This window comes from Otolemur garnettii, unplaced genomic scaffold (genome assembly GCF_000181295.1).
Source record: "Otolemur garnettii isolate 467f Iridium unplaced genomic scaffold, OtoGar3 scaffold00017, whole genome shotgun sequence".
Taxonomy (NCBI): domain Eukaryota; kingdom Metazoa; phylum Chordata; class Mammalia; order Primates; family Galagidae; genus Otolemur; species Otolemur garnettii.
The window spans coordinates 17,752,889-17,768,393 of record NW_003852412.1 but is presented as its reverse complement, the minus strand read 5'-3'; the positions used below and the strand labels follow the sequence as shown (position 1 = coordinate 17,768,393).

At 39.0% G+C, this 15,505-nt stretch overlaps 1 protein-coding gene across 2 annotated transcripts in view; it reads left to right on the top strand.

Annotated features, from left to right (window-relative positions):
* EDIL3 (EGF like repeats and discoidin domains 3) overlaps positions 1–14,702 on the top strand; it is a 430,053-nt gene extending 415,351 nt beyond the window's left edge. Inside the window, exon 11 of one of the 2 annotated variants that reach the window (XM_003785962.2) lies at positions 13,719–14,702. In XM_003785962.2, coding sequence (XP_003786010.1) covers positions 13,719–13,868 — 150 coding nt within the window. In that variant the 3' untranslated portion in view covers positions 13,869–14,702. The remainder of the gene's footprint in view (positions 1–13,718) is intronic. The other variant, XM_003785963.2, reaches the window with a different exon arrangement.
* The last annotated feature ends 803 nt before the right edge of the window (positions 14,703–15,505 follow it).

Sequence of the window (15,505 nt, the reverse complement as noted above, 5' to 3'; positions counted from 1 at the left end):
AAATTAATATATGGTTTTTTTTGGTTGTTAATTATCTTATGTCCCTAAAATGTAGACCTTCATTTTATTCAGAGAATTAGCTATGCTACTTTAAAATATGCAACCACATAGTTTTTCTAGTTAAAAGATGTTTCTTCCAAAATGAAAAAAAATGTGTGTGAAAAGCACAAGGAATGTGTTACATAGTAGAGTTATCAAAGTAAAATGTTCACGAAAGAAAAATAATAAAAATTTATTTTATTGTTACGTGATTTTAATACTTCAATTTCCCCAATGTTAAAATGCCAAAAACCTTATCATTTCTTTTTATCTTCTCAGTTTTCCATCACTCATCAGGAAAACCACTTAGTAAATCAATGAAAATGGCTACAGTGAAAACTGTGAATATTTCATGACTATTTTTGGGTCATTATTAGACACACATAAATGTGTAAAGACAACATTCCACAATGGAAAAAAACTTTCTTATGCTTTATTTAGGTCGTGCTTATACAACTACTACAAAGAATCAGTAAGTGCTAGCCCACTATGATTCTATGCATTAATTAAAAATGATAACATATGAAAAATATTGATTAGTGTTAGATAATGAAGGCTCTCAAACTGTCATAAATTATTTAAAATGAAGGATGTTATCATTCATTAAGAGACCAGGAGGAAACTGATGAAAGCAGGGAGAGCTTAGCTGAGAAAAATCTGATTAATATTTTTATTAGAAAAGTTTACAGAATCTTGTTGGCTGAGAATCTAGTGGTTTTCTTTCTTCCCTGGAAAATGAGTATTTCATCAATCTAAGTATGACCGAAAGCATGTCATTGTTTTTATTGGTGGAACTATGTATCCCGTTGACTAGAATCTGGCAAAAAATTTGAACCCATTTCATTTCCACATAATAAGCAACCAATTAATATTTTGATTGTTTAGTATATTTTGAGGGTACAAATATGCTTGAGGATATTAGTCCCACATGGAACCTAGGTCATTTTTACTATCCACCATCACACCGTGAGCTATAATATGGCAGCAATTACAAGTCTCTCCTTTCACACTTCCAAAATGGCATAATTCATGTTCCCGTCTTACTCTAATTTTTCATAGTTTAAATCTGAAAAAGAATTTAAAATACCTGTATGTCTATGTTTATGAGAAGCTATAAAAAGATTTCTGAATCCGCCACACCCTATAAAATGCATTATTCTTTTCATATAGATTTGTCATTGTTGTTGTTATTAAATATCTAAGAGAAAACATTTCAATTTATGTGGCCCACTCTCGGGACAGATTCATCCCTACTCGGCCCCTTGGGGACCTTATTAAAGAAGTAAGACATTTTTCATTATCATAAAGCTTATGGGGTAATGTGAGGCAGAAAGTAATTAAAAACAACCTTTAAAAATGTAGATTCAGTAATTATACCTGTGTGAAGGGACCTCCCTTCCAGCTTTTCTGAAGCTATGAACAAGGTCCAGACTTCAGAAGGATGAACGTAAGAACTGATTTCCTTATTTCCAATAAAGCTAGAAACAAAATTAGTTTTGAACAGATAATTGAGATGTTTAATAGTTAATGATAATTAACAGAAAGCCTTTTCATAAGAGTAGAAATTATATTACTTTTATACAGAAAATTCATACTTTTCTTTTCCTCCTTTTGGTTGAACTCCAATATCTATAAGTAATAGCAAAGTTGACTTTTCTGATACACATCTGATAAAGATGTCAAGTATGGTTTAATAATGAATATGCCCCTCAACTGATTAAGAAAAAAAGACCCAGAATTTACTTGGCTCAGTCCAAAGCAGACTTACATCTGCTCAGCTGAGGGCCAGGATTCCCTGTGTTCTTCATGTAGAATCGTCAGACTTGACAAATAAAAATACAGGATGCTCAGTTCGATTTGAATTTCAGATACACAATGAATTTTCTTTAGTATAAATACATTCCAAATATTTGATCTGGTGACCTTGTCTCCAATTAAGATATCCCAGATCTTCAGGCTAAACTGGATAGGCTGCTAAGGACACTCAGGAGAGCAGATAAAGAGCCCCTTCCCTCTCCGCCTACAGAGCACACACCCACCTGCACAGCCTGCTTCCGCTCTGAGACCCCACTTTGCCACCCAGTCATCCACGCGGGAGTATTTTCTCTCTTTAACACCTTTTCTTCTTATCAGTCTCTCTCGAAGATGCATGGGTGAGCACTTGTGTCACTTCTCTGTGTGCGGATGGGACTCTGCAGTAAGTCATTTCTGACTGGGACAGGATGAAACTCCTCAGAGAGACTTGGAGTGAAGACAAGGTTGCTAATGTGGACTGAGAATGACCAAAGGCAGCAGTTTCTCCTCTATCACGTTATTTCTCTGTGAAGGAGGAAGAGGCAGCCTACAAATTGTTCTGATGAAATGGAAAATGCCCAGCCCGATTTAGGAGGATATTGTGAGAGATGAGTTGTGAGTTTCAATACAGAGACAGGTTGTTCTGTACTTTTATAGAAAAGAGGAAAGGTATTTCTACATGTCTGATGTTAGACTGAGAAGAAATAAGTAGGTTCTCTGACTACTCATGAGAATATCTGCTGGAGATACCTTTAAAAAGCAGGTGATTTTCTCATCCTAGTTTTTTTTGTAGGAATATTTCTATGGCAGTCAAAATCTGAGTACTGGAAGGCAGATAGTTTAAATATATAGCCACAGTTTAGAATGGCATATTTTATGTTTCATAAATCTTTATAGGCAATCATCTTACGTGATATATTTCCTGGATATTCTTGTTACTTAAGGAGACTTGCATCATAAAAAACATTCAATTCAGTGGTATGTCCTCCCGACTGGCTTTCAGACTGTGCTTGCGGAATCCCAGGAAGTTCGGCAGACAGAAATAACAGTCAACAAAGTTAGAATCTTCTGGCTTGGTTTTTCACAGGATCTTGTCCTCAGGGTCAAGACCCAATAATAAAAGGTAATAAGAACATCAGATTTTTAAGAAGAGGCTCTTTGGTGTCTTTCTAAAAACCTGACAGTTCTACAGCTACTTGCAACCCAGAATGTGCAAGAAAACAGTCCATGAAATGAATGGAGGTGGCTCTCCTGCCCCGGCCCCTCCTGTCTCCCTCTGGATGACTCGTATCTTAGCAATTCCTAGCTCAGCTTGTTACTCTTGAGATTAAAGAAATACAGAAGAATCAAGACGTTGACATTTTTATTACTGAAATATTAGAGAGAACAAGTAATTGTAGGTATTTGATGTGCTTATTAGGTTATGTTCGTGACAATAAATATCATCCAGAAATTAAAAACAAGAAGAGCAGGTAACAGAGAGCAGAACCTGAGACTGGACAGGTTAGAACATGTAACTGTGGCCAAACGAAGTAAATTTCAGTGGATTGTCATGTTAGGACTTACGGAAATAATCAGAAAAGGGAGTAATTTTGTAGTTAATTTTGAAGCCTGAGTATCTGTAACAGACTGGACATAATGTTGGAAAGTTTTAGACACAGTCCTCTCAGCCAGGTAAGAGCCCTTTCCAACTATCAGGGTTAAAAATATCAAAACTACCACCCTAAAACCTGTGGCCTTCAGCACCAATCGCATGTTCGGAGTTCCCCAAGACCATCCGTAGGCTTGACACTTCATTAGAACTCACAGGACAGATCTGAAAGTCTTATGCTCAGAGATAGGTTATGACAGTGGAAAGAAAGAAATACAGACCATCCCAGGGAAGAGGCATATGGGACGAGGTTCAGGAGAGTTCCCAGCACGAGCTTTCAGTCTCCCCTTCCTCATGGAGGCCTGGACTGTGCTAATTTCTCTCAGCAATAGTCCTGGAGTCCTGCCAACCAGAAAGCTTACATTGCCTTAGTTCAGAGTTTTAATTGGCACTCAGTCACATAGACACGGATGACTATCTGTGCAGCTGACCTTAGTCTCCATCTCCTCCAGTGGTCAAGCTGACCCAGAGCCTCCACTGTAAATCACAATGTTGTCGTGAGACTATCTGGTAAACCTCAAGGCCTCCAGGTAAAGAAAGATACTCTTAGCCGACAGAGCTTTCCAAGGACTCAGAGATTGCTCTGAAGGAATTGAGGGCAGAAGCACAACTTCTCCTTGGGCACCATTTATCTTCTATAGTACATTCGCACTACGTGAAGTTGCCTGGACTGTACACTGATCACTGGAATGACATGCGTCTGCAAATACTGTGTCTACACTAGATCTGACACACCGTGAACTCTGCAGAAGAAACATTCACTAGAGAAAAGATTTAACAGTCAGTTATTTATTTCAGGAGAGTCCACATGAGCAAACTCAGTATTAAAATGTGTTTTGAACCAGCCTGAGCAAGAGTGATACCCCATCTCTACTAAAAATAGAAAAATTAGTCCAGCCTGGTGATGCATGCCTGTAGTCTCAATTAGTCAGGAGACTGAGTCAGGAGGAGCACTTGAGGCTGAGTCAGGAGGAGCACTTGAGTCCAGGAGTTTGAGGTTGCTGTGAGCTATGATGTCCCAGCACTCTAGTCTAAGTGACAAAGTGAGACTCTGTCTCAAAAAAATGTGTCTTGATATATCTTAGTTGCAAGGAAAATAAAGTGATCATCTCCTTTTGAAGACAGAGTGATTGTTTAATAGGTTTAGCTAGTGGCATTTTTGTATTTGATCGCTCACCTATATGTGATACCCGTTATATCTTTACAAATTGGGACATGCAACTTTGTTACCATCTGTTGCTCCGCTTTAAAGTCCCATCTGCACATTTAGGTTGAATTTCTTCTTATTTCACTACACACAGACATGTTTACCTGCTGACGGATTATTTTAGTGAACTGTAGTCTACTTGGTCTGCAAGTTTGGAGGGAATAGCTCTACTCAGGATGCTTTGGGATGGAAGACAGTGTATCAGCTCTCTGTTCCTCCCTGTCAATGAGGATGTTTGCTACAGTGTTGTTGAAATGTCCTATAGAGAAGTCTGATCCTCCAGCTGATGTTAATAGATGTTTCTTATTAACATAATCTGCTATCTCTACCCAAAGCTCTGTGTGTGTGTGTGTGTGTGTGTGTGTGTGTACCTCTTGGAGTATAGTTCTCAATATGCACTATTTTCCAAAGGAACATTTTCTAGAATATTGGAATTTACTTGAAAACTAGTTTCTTATTTTCTTATTACATCCAAAAGAATGTACTCATGTTTAGACTAATTTTGTTACAGAGTTTCATTGGTTTACTGGAATTGATTGTGGAGAAAACCATCAAGAATGATATACCAGCCATTCAATCATGAAATGGTTTCAGGATGCTGGTAAATTTTCTTAGAAAATCGAGTTTCCTGCATAATAGCTGGAGCTATGCTGGCCAAAAGAATTAAACTTTGGTTTCAACCTTTTTCTATTCAATCCCTAACAGGAGTTTCATACAAGCAAAACTTCCAAAAAGATTTTTTAATCAGATATACATTTATACCACTAAATGAAAATTTAAGAACAATCTTCTATATATTTTAACAATATTTTATTTACTTTTTAAGGAAAAATTTTGATTTTTTAAGTGCTTCAACCTAGGGCAAAGTGAATATAAATTAAATTGTAGAGTAACCTGAAATATTATTGACAATGTAATCATAGATTTAGAAAAAATAAGGACTTTCTCCAAACCTTATTCAAATGGGAAAAAGATATGTTTTATTTCATTCATGCATACTAATTCATGAACATTTTCATAAGCTTTAAGTCACTTAAAGCAGTGGTTACCGACGTTTTTGGCAGCAGGGACCAGTTTCATGGAAGACAGTGCTTCCACCCAGGAGAAGGTGGGAGGGTTTCAGATGATTCAAGTGCATTACGTTGTGTGCTTTATTTCTCTTATCATTACATTGTAATATACAATGAAATAAATTTACAACTAACTATAACGCAGATTCAGTGGGAGCTTTCCTGCAGGTAGGTGGCCCCATCTGGGGTGATGAGAGACGGTGGCGCCCGAAGTGTGTTGCCTCTGTCTGCCCCACACTGTAATCCCATTTTGTTTGCTATCGCTGCAGGAAAACTTGCCTCACAAAGATAGGACACTGCAAAGGGGAGTGGCTTTTCAGTGCTTTGTGGCAATCTCAGGATATTCCGTCTTGAATTTAATCCAGAGGGTAAAGAGATTTGAAGTTTTCTCAGCCACACCTTTAAGGCTCCTTCATTTGCTGTCTCAAGCACATCCTCCTCTAACGCGGACAAAGATTCACTTGGCTTATTCACAGATGGGTCACGGATCCATTTCTTCCCAGTTCAGAAGTCTTTCCTGGCTGGGAAGTAAAGCTCAAACTCTTCTGAAGGCTAGGTAGGTGATCATGCTCCAGCTGGCAGAAAGTTAGTCCTGGCTCAGACTTCTTCAAATTCTCTGCTAATGTTTAAAACACATAAAAAATACTGATGTTCAGACCAGATGTGGTGGCTCACACCTGTAATCCCAGCACTCTGGGAGGCCAAGGGAGTAGGCTACTTGAGGTCAGGAGTTTGAGACCTGCCTGAGCAAGAGTGAGACCCTATCTCTAATGAACAGAAAATTCAGCCCGGCATTGTGGCAGGTGCCTATAGTCCCAGCTATTTGGGAGGCTGAGGCAAGAGGATCACTTGAGCCCAAGAGTTTGAGGTTGCTGTGAGCTCTGATGCCACAGCTCTCTAGCCAGGGTGACAGAGTGACACTCTGTTAAAAAAGAAAAAATCCCAATGTTCAGTTGCCCCCATAATTCCAGTTTGGTTTTAAATGCAGCCACTTCATCTGCTGAGTTGAACACGGTTGTCATTCTCCCCTGAAGTGACAGATAAAGCTTGGTGAGCAGGTTGGCTGTGTCACACAAGTTTTGAGACAACGTTCTGTTTCACTGAAATGTGCTACCAGTGGTGACTGTTTTTCTACAACAAACCTCTAGAGCAGCTCTTGAAACTCGAAAACTCTGGCCACTGATCTATCTTTAGAAAGCTGCGTCACTTTTGCATATAATAGAAGATGTGGGTACATCTCACAGAGCTTCGTGAACAGGTGTCAGTGAAGGGAGGCGTGTTAATACACTGATAAGTTTAAGCACATCCCAAATGCTGTTTAGTTCAGGTGACATTTTTCAGCTAGCCAGCATTTCTCTATGGATGACACAGTGTGTAGACTCACATTCAGAAGTGACCTCTGTGACCCCCCCAGTAATGAAACCAAGGCGAGATCCAATCGCGGAGGCATGTCCAGACACAAAATGACCAACTCAGTTTTCCTGATAGGTGATCATTCAAAGAGTGAATAATTCTGTGACTGTGCTATTGGTTAGACAAAAGTACACACAACTTTCTTTATGCAGCTCCTCCTGAAAGTATATCCCAAGAACGAGCATTCCCTTGTCAACATCAGTAGACATCTCCGTGACTCCCTCATCCTCTCTAACAATTGTGCCTCCATCTCTTCTCCTGTTTCACCAGTTCTTCTTGTAGTACTAGACAGAAGAGGAACACGTGCCCCCTCTGACCCGCAGCCTTTCCTGGAAGCTCACGCCAAAGGCTCTTAGCAGCAGGCAGGATCAACTCTTCACCTGGAGCAAAGGGCTTATCCGCTTTAGCAGTTGACCACTAAGACCCTCAGCACAGACACATTTGAGGAACTGGGGCCTTTAATAACTGTTTGTTCTTCATGTTCATGCTTCTTCTGAAAAACTCCAAGGCTTGTCCTTTAATGCAGGGTGCTTGGTCTCCATGTGGCAAGGCAGTTGTGAAGATTTCGTTGCTTCATTGGGTAGCTGGTCACTGGAACTCATTCTAAAAAAGTGCTGAGTTTGGTCACCTTCAGAGTACTCCCTCTGGGAAGCTAGGCCCCAATACCAGCACCTAGTTCACCCTTCAAAGCCATCTTTAGAATTTTTTTTCTGAAATGGACATCAGAGCTGTCATCATATGAGGTCCAACAATGACATTCACGAACTCTTCCTAGAAAAAAGTGCTTTGACAGGTGCACGAGGTGCTGGCATCGTCACCAGTGCAGAGCTTCCCAAGTCACTTCAAAGCGACTGTGGTGACATTCAGCAATGACATGAGGCAGTGGTGCTCAGCCTTCCTAATGCTGTGGCCCTTTAATACACTTCCTGTGGGTCGCGACCCACAGGCTGAGAACCGCTGAGATAAGGGATGCAGCACTTTTTTAAGGATGAGTTCTAAACGTAATTGTCTGACCTTGTTACAAATGGGGCTTTGATAAAAGTGAACCTGTAGGTTAAGGAGAAAGCTTGGTGCTTTCTTTTAAATGAAGCTTTCATTTTGTTGGCAGTCTTGGAGTCTTCTGCTATCTCATCATGGAGACTTTCCCTCTTTTCGAAGAAACTCTTCAGCAGCATTTATTTTTTACTTATTTTTTTAAGGTTAGTCTGTGGGCTTAGCAAACCTGTGACTGAGACAAGTGCACAGTGCAGAAGAGATAAATAAAATAGTGGGCAGCTGTGCACGGGGAAAACAAGCATTGGAGTCTGACCTAAAGCCTGCACCAGCTGCAGTTTGTCCCTTGCTACTCATGGCAGGGTTTGGGTCTATTACCATCTGTTATGGTCTCTGCACAGTCAGACAGCTCTGCTAACGATACTCTATATTGGCCGCTGTTCCCAGCCACAGCATCACCGCTGCAGCTCCTCCTCACATCATCAGGCATGGCTTTCTCATGAGGAAGGTGCACCCTGGATGCCCCCATGTGCATTTCACAGTAGGGTTTCTGCCCCCATGAGACGCTAATGCTGCAGCTGATCTCACCAGAGGTGGAGCTCCGGCAGGGATGCCGGTTATGAGGAGCGGCTGTAAATACAGATGAACCCTGCAACCTCCTCCTGCCGTGCGGCCACAGACCAAACCACTGCAGAGCCACAGCCTAGGGGTTAGGGAACATAGACTTAAAGCATCAATTCAAGTTGTATCTCTAAAATCTTTGACAGTCTAAAAAAGGTAAGTTATATTGATATTAAGTATAAAAATGAGTTTATGATGCTGAACTATAATCTGATGTTAGATTCACATGATGTATAAATGGATACTTTGTAAATAAGATTCAAGTAAAAAAATGAGAAAATTCTGACTTCAGAGCACTGCTGTGAAAGAATGGAGTTTACCTGACCATAAATCAATCAGCTGTAACCCCAAATGTAATATAATAGTTTTAAATTTTAGACGGCATTAGTAGATTTTTGCATTCACAGTAAAGGTACACTCTGTCTTTTGAACTGCTCATCATATGGACAACATTCTAACTCCAAATATTTACATTTGACTGATTCATAATTAAACCAGAAGGTAATACAGTCAAGCTGATGATAAGTCAAACAATCCTGAACATGAGAGATTTTTAAGGGACCGTAGATGTTTTTCCTGGAGCACTGAGATTTAGTCTTTGAAAGATTTGTTGTTAGTTACTTTAAGAATGTCAAAAGATTCTTTCAATGGTTGTATTTGTCCTATGCTCAATGCAAATAAAGCACTAGGATTAATACATTGAAGTTAGAGAGATATTTCAACCTACTATAAAGATATCAAACTGTGCAAATGCCTACCTGCTCTATTGTGTTGCAGCTTGCCATGGATAAGCTCAAAGTTTCATGTCATAAATACTATTATTAGAGAGGGAAGCTGATGCCAGCGGATCTCTGAATTATCTTCTTTGTCTCAGAGTCTGTCTTTATATGGGTAAAATTAAATAAAAACAGGGTTTCACAAGGATCAGAGCTAGAAAAGACTATTCTTATGTAACTTTTCTGTAGGCACTCTAGATGTATAAAAGGATGAATAATTGAAATTATATATACTGAAGAAAGAATCAGCTTCCACCCCCTGAGCCCCACACACAAACACACACACATGTGACCCTTGGGAAATGAATCTGGAACTTTGTCCTCTGTCCCTTAAAGCTATCAGGTCAGTGTAGAGGTCAGTAACGTCAGTGGTATACTGGGCACCGTTAACAGGGTGGGTGGATGAGACTTGAGAATGTTGCATTCACTTTTGTATTTCCGTGATGTCTGGAATCCCAGATGTGATCATAGTCTCCACATATCAGAGGAGAGAGAATGAAATCTGTAAGGGGGCAATCAGAAGGCCAGAGGGAGGAGGTGGTACTCACTTGAGATCTCCCTAAAATACTGACTCTTCAGGTTTGAAGTGCTGAGGCTGGGTAGAAATACTGAGAACCACTAGCTTTCTGGATGACGTGAACTTAAATTCCAAAAGGTTAGAACAATGGGAATCTCTTTAAAACGTTAAATGAGCTCAATTTAGGACAATTTAAAAAAAAGTGCATCTTTCGGAAGCAGATAATTCTCTAAAGAAATAGTATGTACAAGAAATTCCCACCGGATTCTTTGATATTTAGGGTCCTATTTCATGACTACTGAAAGAAGCTGAGAGTCCTCGCCTTGTCCTAGAGGAAATCTCACCTCCCTCCACGGTTCTCAGCAGCCTCCTGTTATGACATCTGCACTGGCCTGAAAAGCTGCTGGTCTCCAACACAGAATGACAAGTCCTATCTCACAAACAATGTAAACAGTGTTTCTGGAAGCAACATTGAATGTTATTCTACCCGCTATTCTCTCTGTGTTGATGCAGCATTTGAATCCTCACCAGACTCTGATTTGAATTTTACCTAACCGCACAGGAGAGTGAACATGTGGAAACAAAAATTCAAGATCTCAGCTTCATTGAGGGAGCCGTATTTTTCTCTCTTGTCTTCTCGTGGGTTGTAATTACGGAAGCCTTTGCAAAGTACCTTGAGTGCCTTTTTCTTCAGGCCCCATATGTTAGGAACAGCCTGAGAGACCCGTAAGCATTATCATGTTTGAATACATCAGCCAACTTGTCATGGGCTAATTAGCCTCCTCCCAAAATGGAAACTCATGCATTCTTTTTTTCTAAAAATTTCTAAATCAAACCGTGCCTCTCTCATATAAAAGTTTTGCCTTTAGAGGGAGATTTCGTCTTCTCCATTCGCATTTTCAGACTTGCATTGGAGTCGAGGTGCTTCTGTCCCTACACTGCGCATGTGAAGGCACTTCCCTAGAATCTCACAAACTTTATAACGTTAACTAAAATATGGTGTCGGCCTTCCTTTGCCAGGTAAAATATTAAAACAGCGTTCTTAAGCAGGGTCTTCCTAATGCTGGGGACAAGAAACACGACATGCGCCATCTGTTTACATTCTTAAGAGGGTCTTTTAATGCTGGTGACTAGGAGCTACACAAGCCATTTGTTTACAGGGCAAGCACAGAACGCCATCCTGGAGTTAGCAGGGGTGCCATGTCATCACCAAGAGACCTCCAAAAATAAAAGTGTATTTTCAACCCTTTTAGACACCTATTGGGTGATTCCAACATAGAACTTTGCTTTTTTTTTTTCCCTAGGAGCACTTTTGTTTTATAAATTGACCTGTTTTATAAAACTTCACTTACTTTCTTAAAATGAGCGTCCTCATATCTAATTTTCAGATACTAATTCAGAAAGTTCAGGGTTGCATGCAATTTCAGAGCTGATGTAGTTTCTGTGTACATATTCTACATTATAAATATCAGTAGAACCAGCAATTCAACTAACGCTTTCTGGGTTGATAGTTCTTTATTGCAACATGTTCTAAAGAACAGATACTTACGAGAAAACTGTTTGTTCCTATATTTTTTCCCAAGAAGGATATTAAACTGTATTTTGGGCTGTTATAGATCTTGCAATGAAAGTTAATGAATTTAAACTCTATTATCCCAGGGATGTACATTAAATTCACTAGCAGGGCTACAAAATTGGACTTGAGATCCCGTTTTAATGTAACACCACAATCTCAGTGAAGCATTTGAATCTAGCATCCTCTGTCAGAGAGAATGTCAGCAAACCAGAGCTTATTTTCTGCTGTTGCAATGACAACCTCTGTAAAGATTTTTGGTGAGTGTCTTCATAGTATGCCCTGTACACATGAGCTTTTGTTAACAGATACACTGTTACGTAGTCACACATTTCAATCCAGAATGATTGAAAATGATTGGTCAAAGCAGGACGGAGTTCTTGCTGGGGAAAATATGTCTGTGAAATGAGCATGCATTTAGACAGGCCAGCGGCACCTGCAGAGAGGCCAGCCAGTCCTGTCCACTGCTTCAGTACCATCTAACTGCACAGAGGAGGAGACTATCTTTATTGTTCTCTTTCCAGGGAGGGGAACTTCTAACCACACAAGACTGAACCAATTCATTCTAGAAGGCCATTTTTAAAACATTATCTTTAATTACAAAATGGGTTAAGTATTCAGTTATATAATGATGGAGTTTCTTTTTCTTTTAATTTGGCCATTTTATTTTATTTCCTTTCATTTCATTTTATTTATAAAAATATTTCATTTTATTTTCCTGTTGGCCACATATTTTTATCTCAAACAGGAAGAGAAATCATCTTCCAATTACAAGACACCTCACAAAGTTAACAGAGAAAACTTTGAAAAGATTTCACTATCCTAGTTAAGCTAAAACAAAAATATAGATTATATTATAGTTAGAAATTACTGAGAAATGTTCAGAATCCATACAGGAGAAAAATGGTGAAATCTTCCAGTAGAGACTAAATAGTATAGGTACCTCAGTTTCTCCCCTCATTTTTTTTTTTTAAGACAGAGTCTCACTATGTCACCCTGGTAGAGTGCCATGGTGTCACAGGTGACAGCAATCTCATATAAAAGTTTTGCCTTAAGCTTGGGCTTAAGCAAGTCTCATGCCTCTGCCTCCCAAGTAGCTGGGACTACAGATGCCCAGCTATTTTTTGTTGCAGTTGCCACTGTTGTTTTAGCTGGCCGGGGCCAGGTGTGAACCCGCCAGCTCTGGTGTATGTGGCTGGCGCCCTAGCCACTGAGCAAAAGGCGCCAAGCCTCTCCCTGGAGTTTAAGATTTAGCTGAATTTCTAATGCAATACCAATGTTTTAATTATATTGTCCTGAAGTAGGCATTTGTCAAAGTTATTTTAAAAGTTTTTTAAAGGGGGAAGGAATAACCATTAAAGGCTCCCAGAAATGTCTTAATAAATACAGAAACACGGTCACGGTGCAAACCATCAGGTGTGATAGGTCAGGATGATTACAACAGCGTTGTGTGGATCTAGGAATTAATGGATGAATCCAATAAAAAGGAAAACTAGTTAAAAAACAGCATTGATTTGGTTGCCACCTTTGGGAATGGGTTAATTTTGTTCTTTGTGTGAGGATAACTAAGCAAAAGCCACTGGGAAACGGTGTACAGAAATGATGTGAGCTGCTTCCATAGTTGCTCTTCCAAACATCCCCGCCGCCGGCCCTTGTTGATGTGGAAGCTGCATGCTGCAGATGATGGGAGTTCTTGCAGGCCTCTGAGCCCCTCCTTGGGAGAAAACACCATCAGCAAGCTGCCTAACCAATGCCAGCCTGTGGTATAACCAAAACAATACATGTCTGTTACATTTTTTAACAGGCAGAGAAAAATGATAGACTTGGGTATTTTTGCATTTGACAATTTTGCCTCATTTAACCTTTTACAGTAATGAACCATTAATTTGTATTTTAATTTAAAATAATAATTAAAAGAAGCTTTACTATAGTTTGAAAAATGAAAATCAAGTAGTTAGAAATGAATAAGAACATCACGGGTGGGGAAAATAGTTCAAACAAGAAAATGATGATTCCGAAGGAAAAGGGCCTGTAGGATTGACCTTTTTTGCTCTTCTTTATTAGGTTTTCCAGGGCAATTTTGACAATGACACCCACAGGAAAAACGTCATTGACCCTCCCATCTATGCACGGCACATAAGAATCCTGCCTTGGTCCTGGTACGGGCGAATCACGCTGCGGTCGGAGCTGCTGGGCTGCACAGAGGAGGAATGAGAAGCCCCGTACGCCACAGCCCTCTTCTCTACTTCCCTGAAAGTATTTCCATGGAATGAACTGTGCAAAATCTGTAGGAAACCGAATGAGGTTTTTTCATGAAGAAGTGCTTAAATTATGGTAGGCCACTGTCTTTTCAAGGAGGTCTAAGCCTGCCTTTTCAATGATTTCATTTGATTTTTATTGGTCCAGTCTCTTAAAGACCATATCATCTGTGAGTTACTTTTCTTATTATTTTCTGAGTTATTCATATTAGTTGCAATATATTGGGGAAAGAAAGTAGCCTTCTTTATATAGTAAGGGTAAATAAAAAAGTCTCAACGTCATCAAATACTTGCAAGAGTTGGTAGAGCTTTTATAATCGGTAGTCAGCTGATTCTTGTAAAAGGAATCCGCAGTGTTTGTTAGCAATAAGGGTTTTTTCTTCTGTAATAAGTCTACATTATCCTATCTGTTTCCCTGTGCCTATAAAACATGTCAGTGTTTATAACAGAAATTTGAAGAAGAATCTGTAACATGAAGTACTAATTGTTCTAATTCTCATTTTACTTTCATTATTTTTAATAAGGGATTATATGCCCTTTTTTCTTTTGCTCTATTCTGCGTTCTTTATATTGCATATTGCCTGAATAAGTCAGTATTTTTCTTAATTGAATTTTCTCCTACTACTCGCCTAAACATCATGTTTATTTATATACCTGGAACATGATTATCAGTAGTTTGATCTCCATGTAATATCAGTAGATTAAATATGCAATTTCATTTCTGAAGGAAGTTTTAACTACAGAATTTCCAAATACTTTATTTATAAAGAATCCCATGCACCAGTTTGCAAAAAAGGAAGAACAATAAAAAAGTATTATGTCCCTTTAAATTTAAATCTTCATTTACATAGCCTTATATTTACCTTAAAACAATAGAATCATGAATTCTTTGTCTATTTTTAAAAAGATTTTAGCAAACAAATATTGACCTAGTTCTCATAACTCGGTCAAACACACTCATCATTTCTTTTTTCATCTCCACATTTCCTATGAAACTAAAATTTCATTGAGATTTGAAATTGGTGGTGGTTTCCCAGGAAAGCACCTCATGTGGTTAGTTATTTGTGAAAAGCAAAAGTATTTGCTAATGACAAAGTAGTAAACCATTTTCAAGATGAAAATTGATTTCTCTTCATTTTGCTTCAAGGGTCCTGAGAAAATAAGCAACTATCATCACCATTTGTTATTCATAATGGAGGCTGCATTGACATGTCTCAAATTAAAGCTCACACTGCCTCCATAAATGTCTTCAACATCTAATTTACAAGCTTTACAAGTATTTGTTTTATAAGGCTTAGACAGGATTATTGGAGGTTTAAATTAAGGGTCTTGGAAAAGAAAGGATGGTATGTGTACGAAATGTTCAAGTCCCACGCAACGCTGCTGAGTTGTTTCTTTCCTTTAATATTTGTGCTGCATAACAAAAGCCACTAGACTGTTACTGTCTCGTCTGTCCATGTGTTAACAGCATTCCTCAATGATGTATATACGGAGTGGTCGTTAATCACCGTGAAGAATTTAAAGAGAAAGTCAATCACATTGGCATTTTTAATAAGAGCAACATTAGTTGGTCTAATAAGGAAACCATTGGAC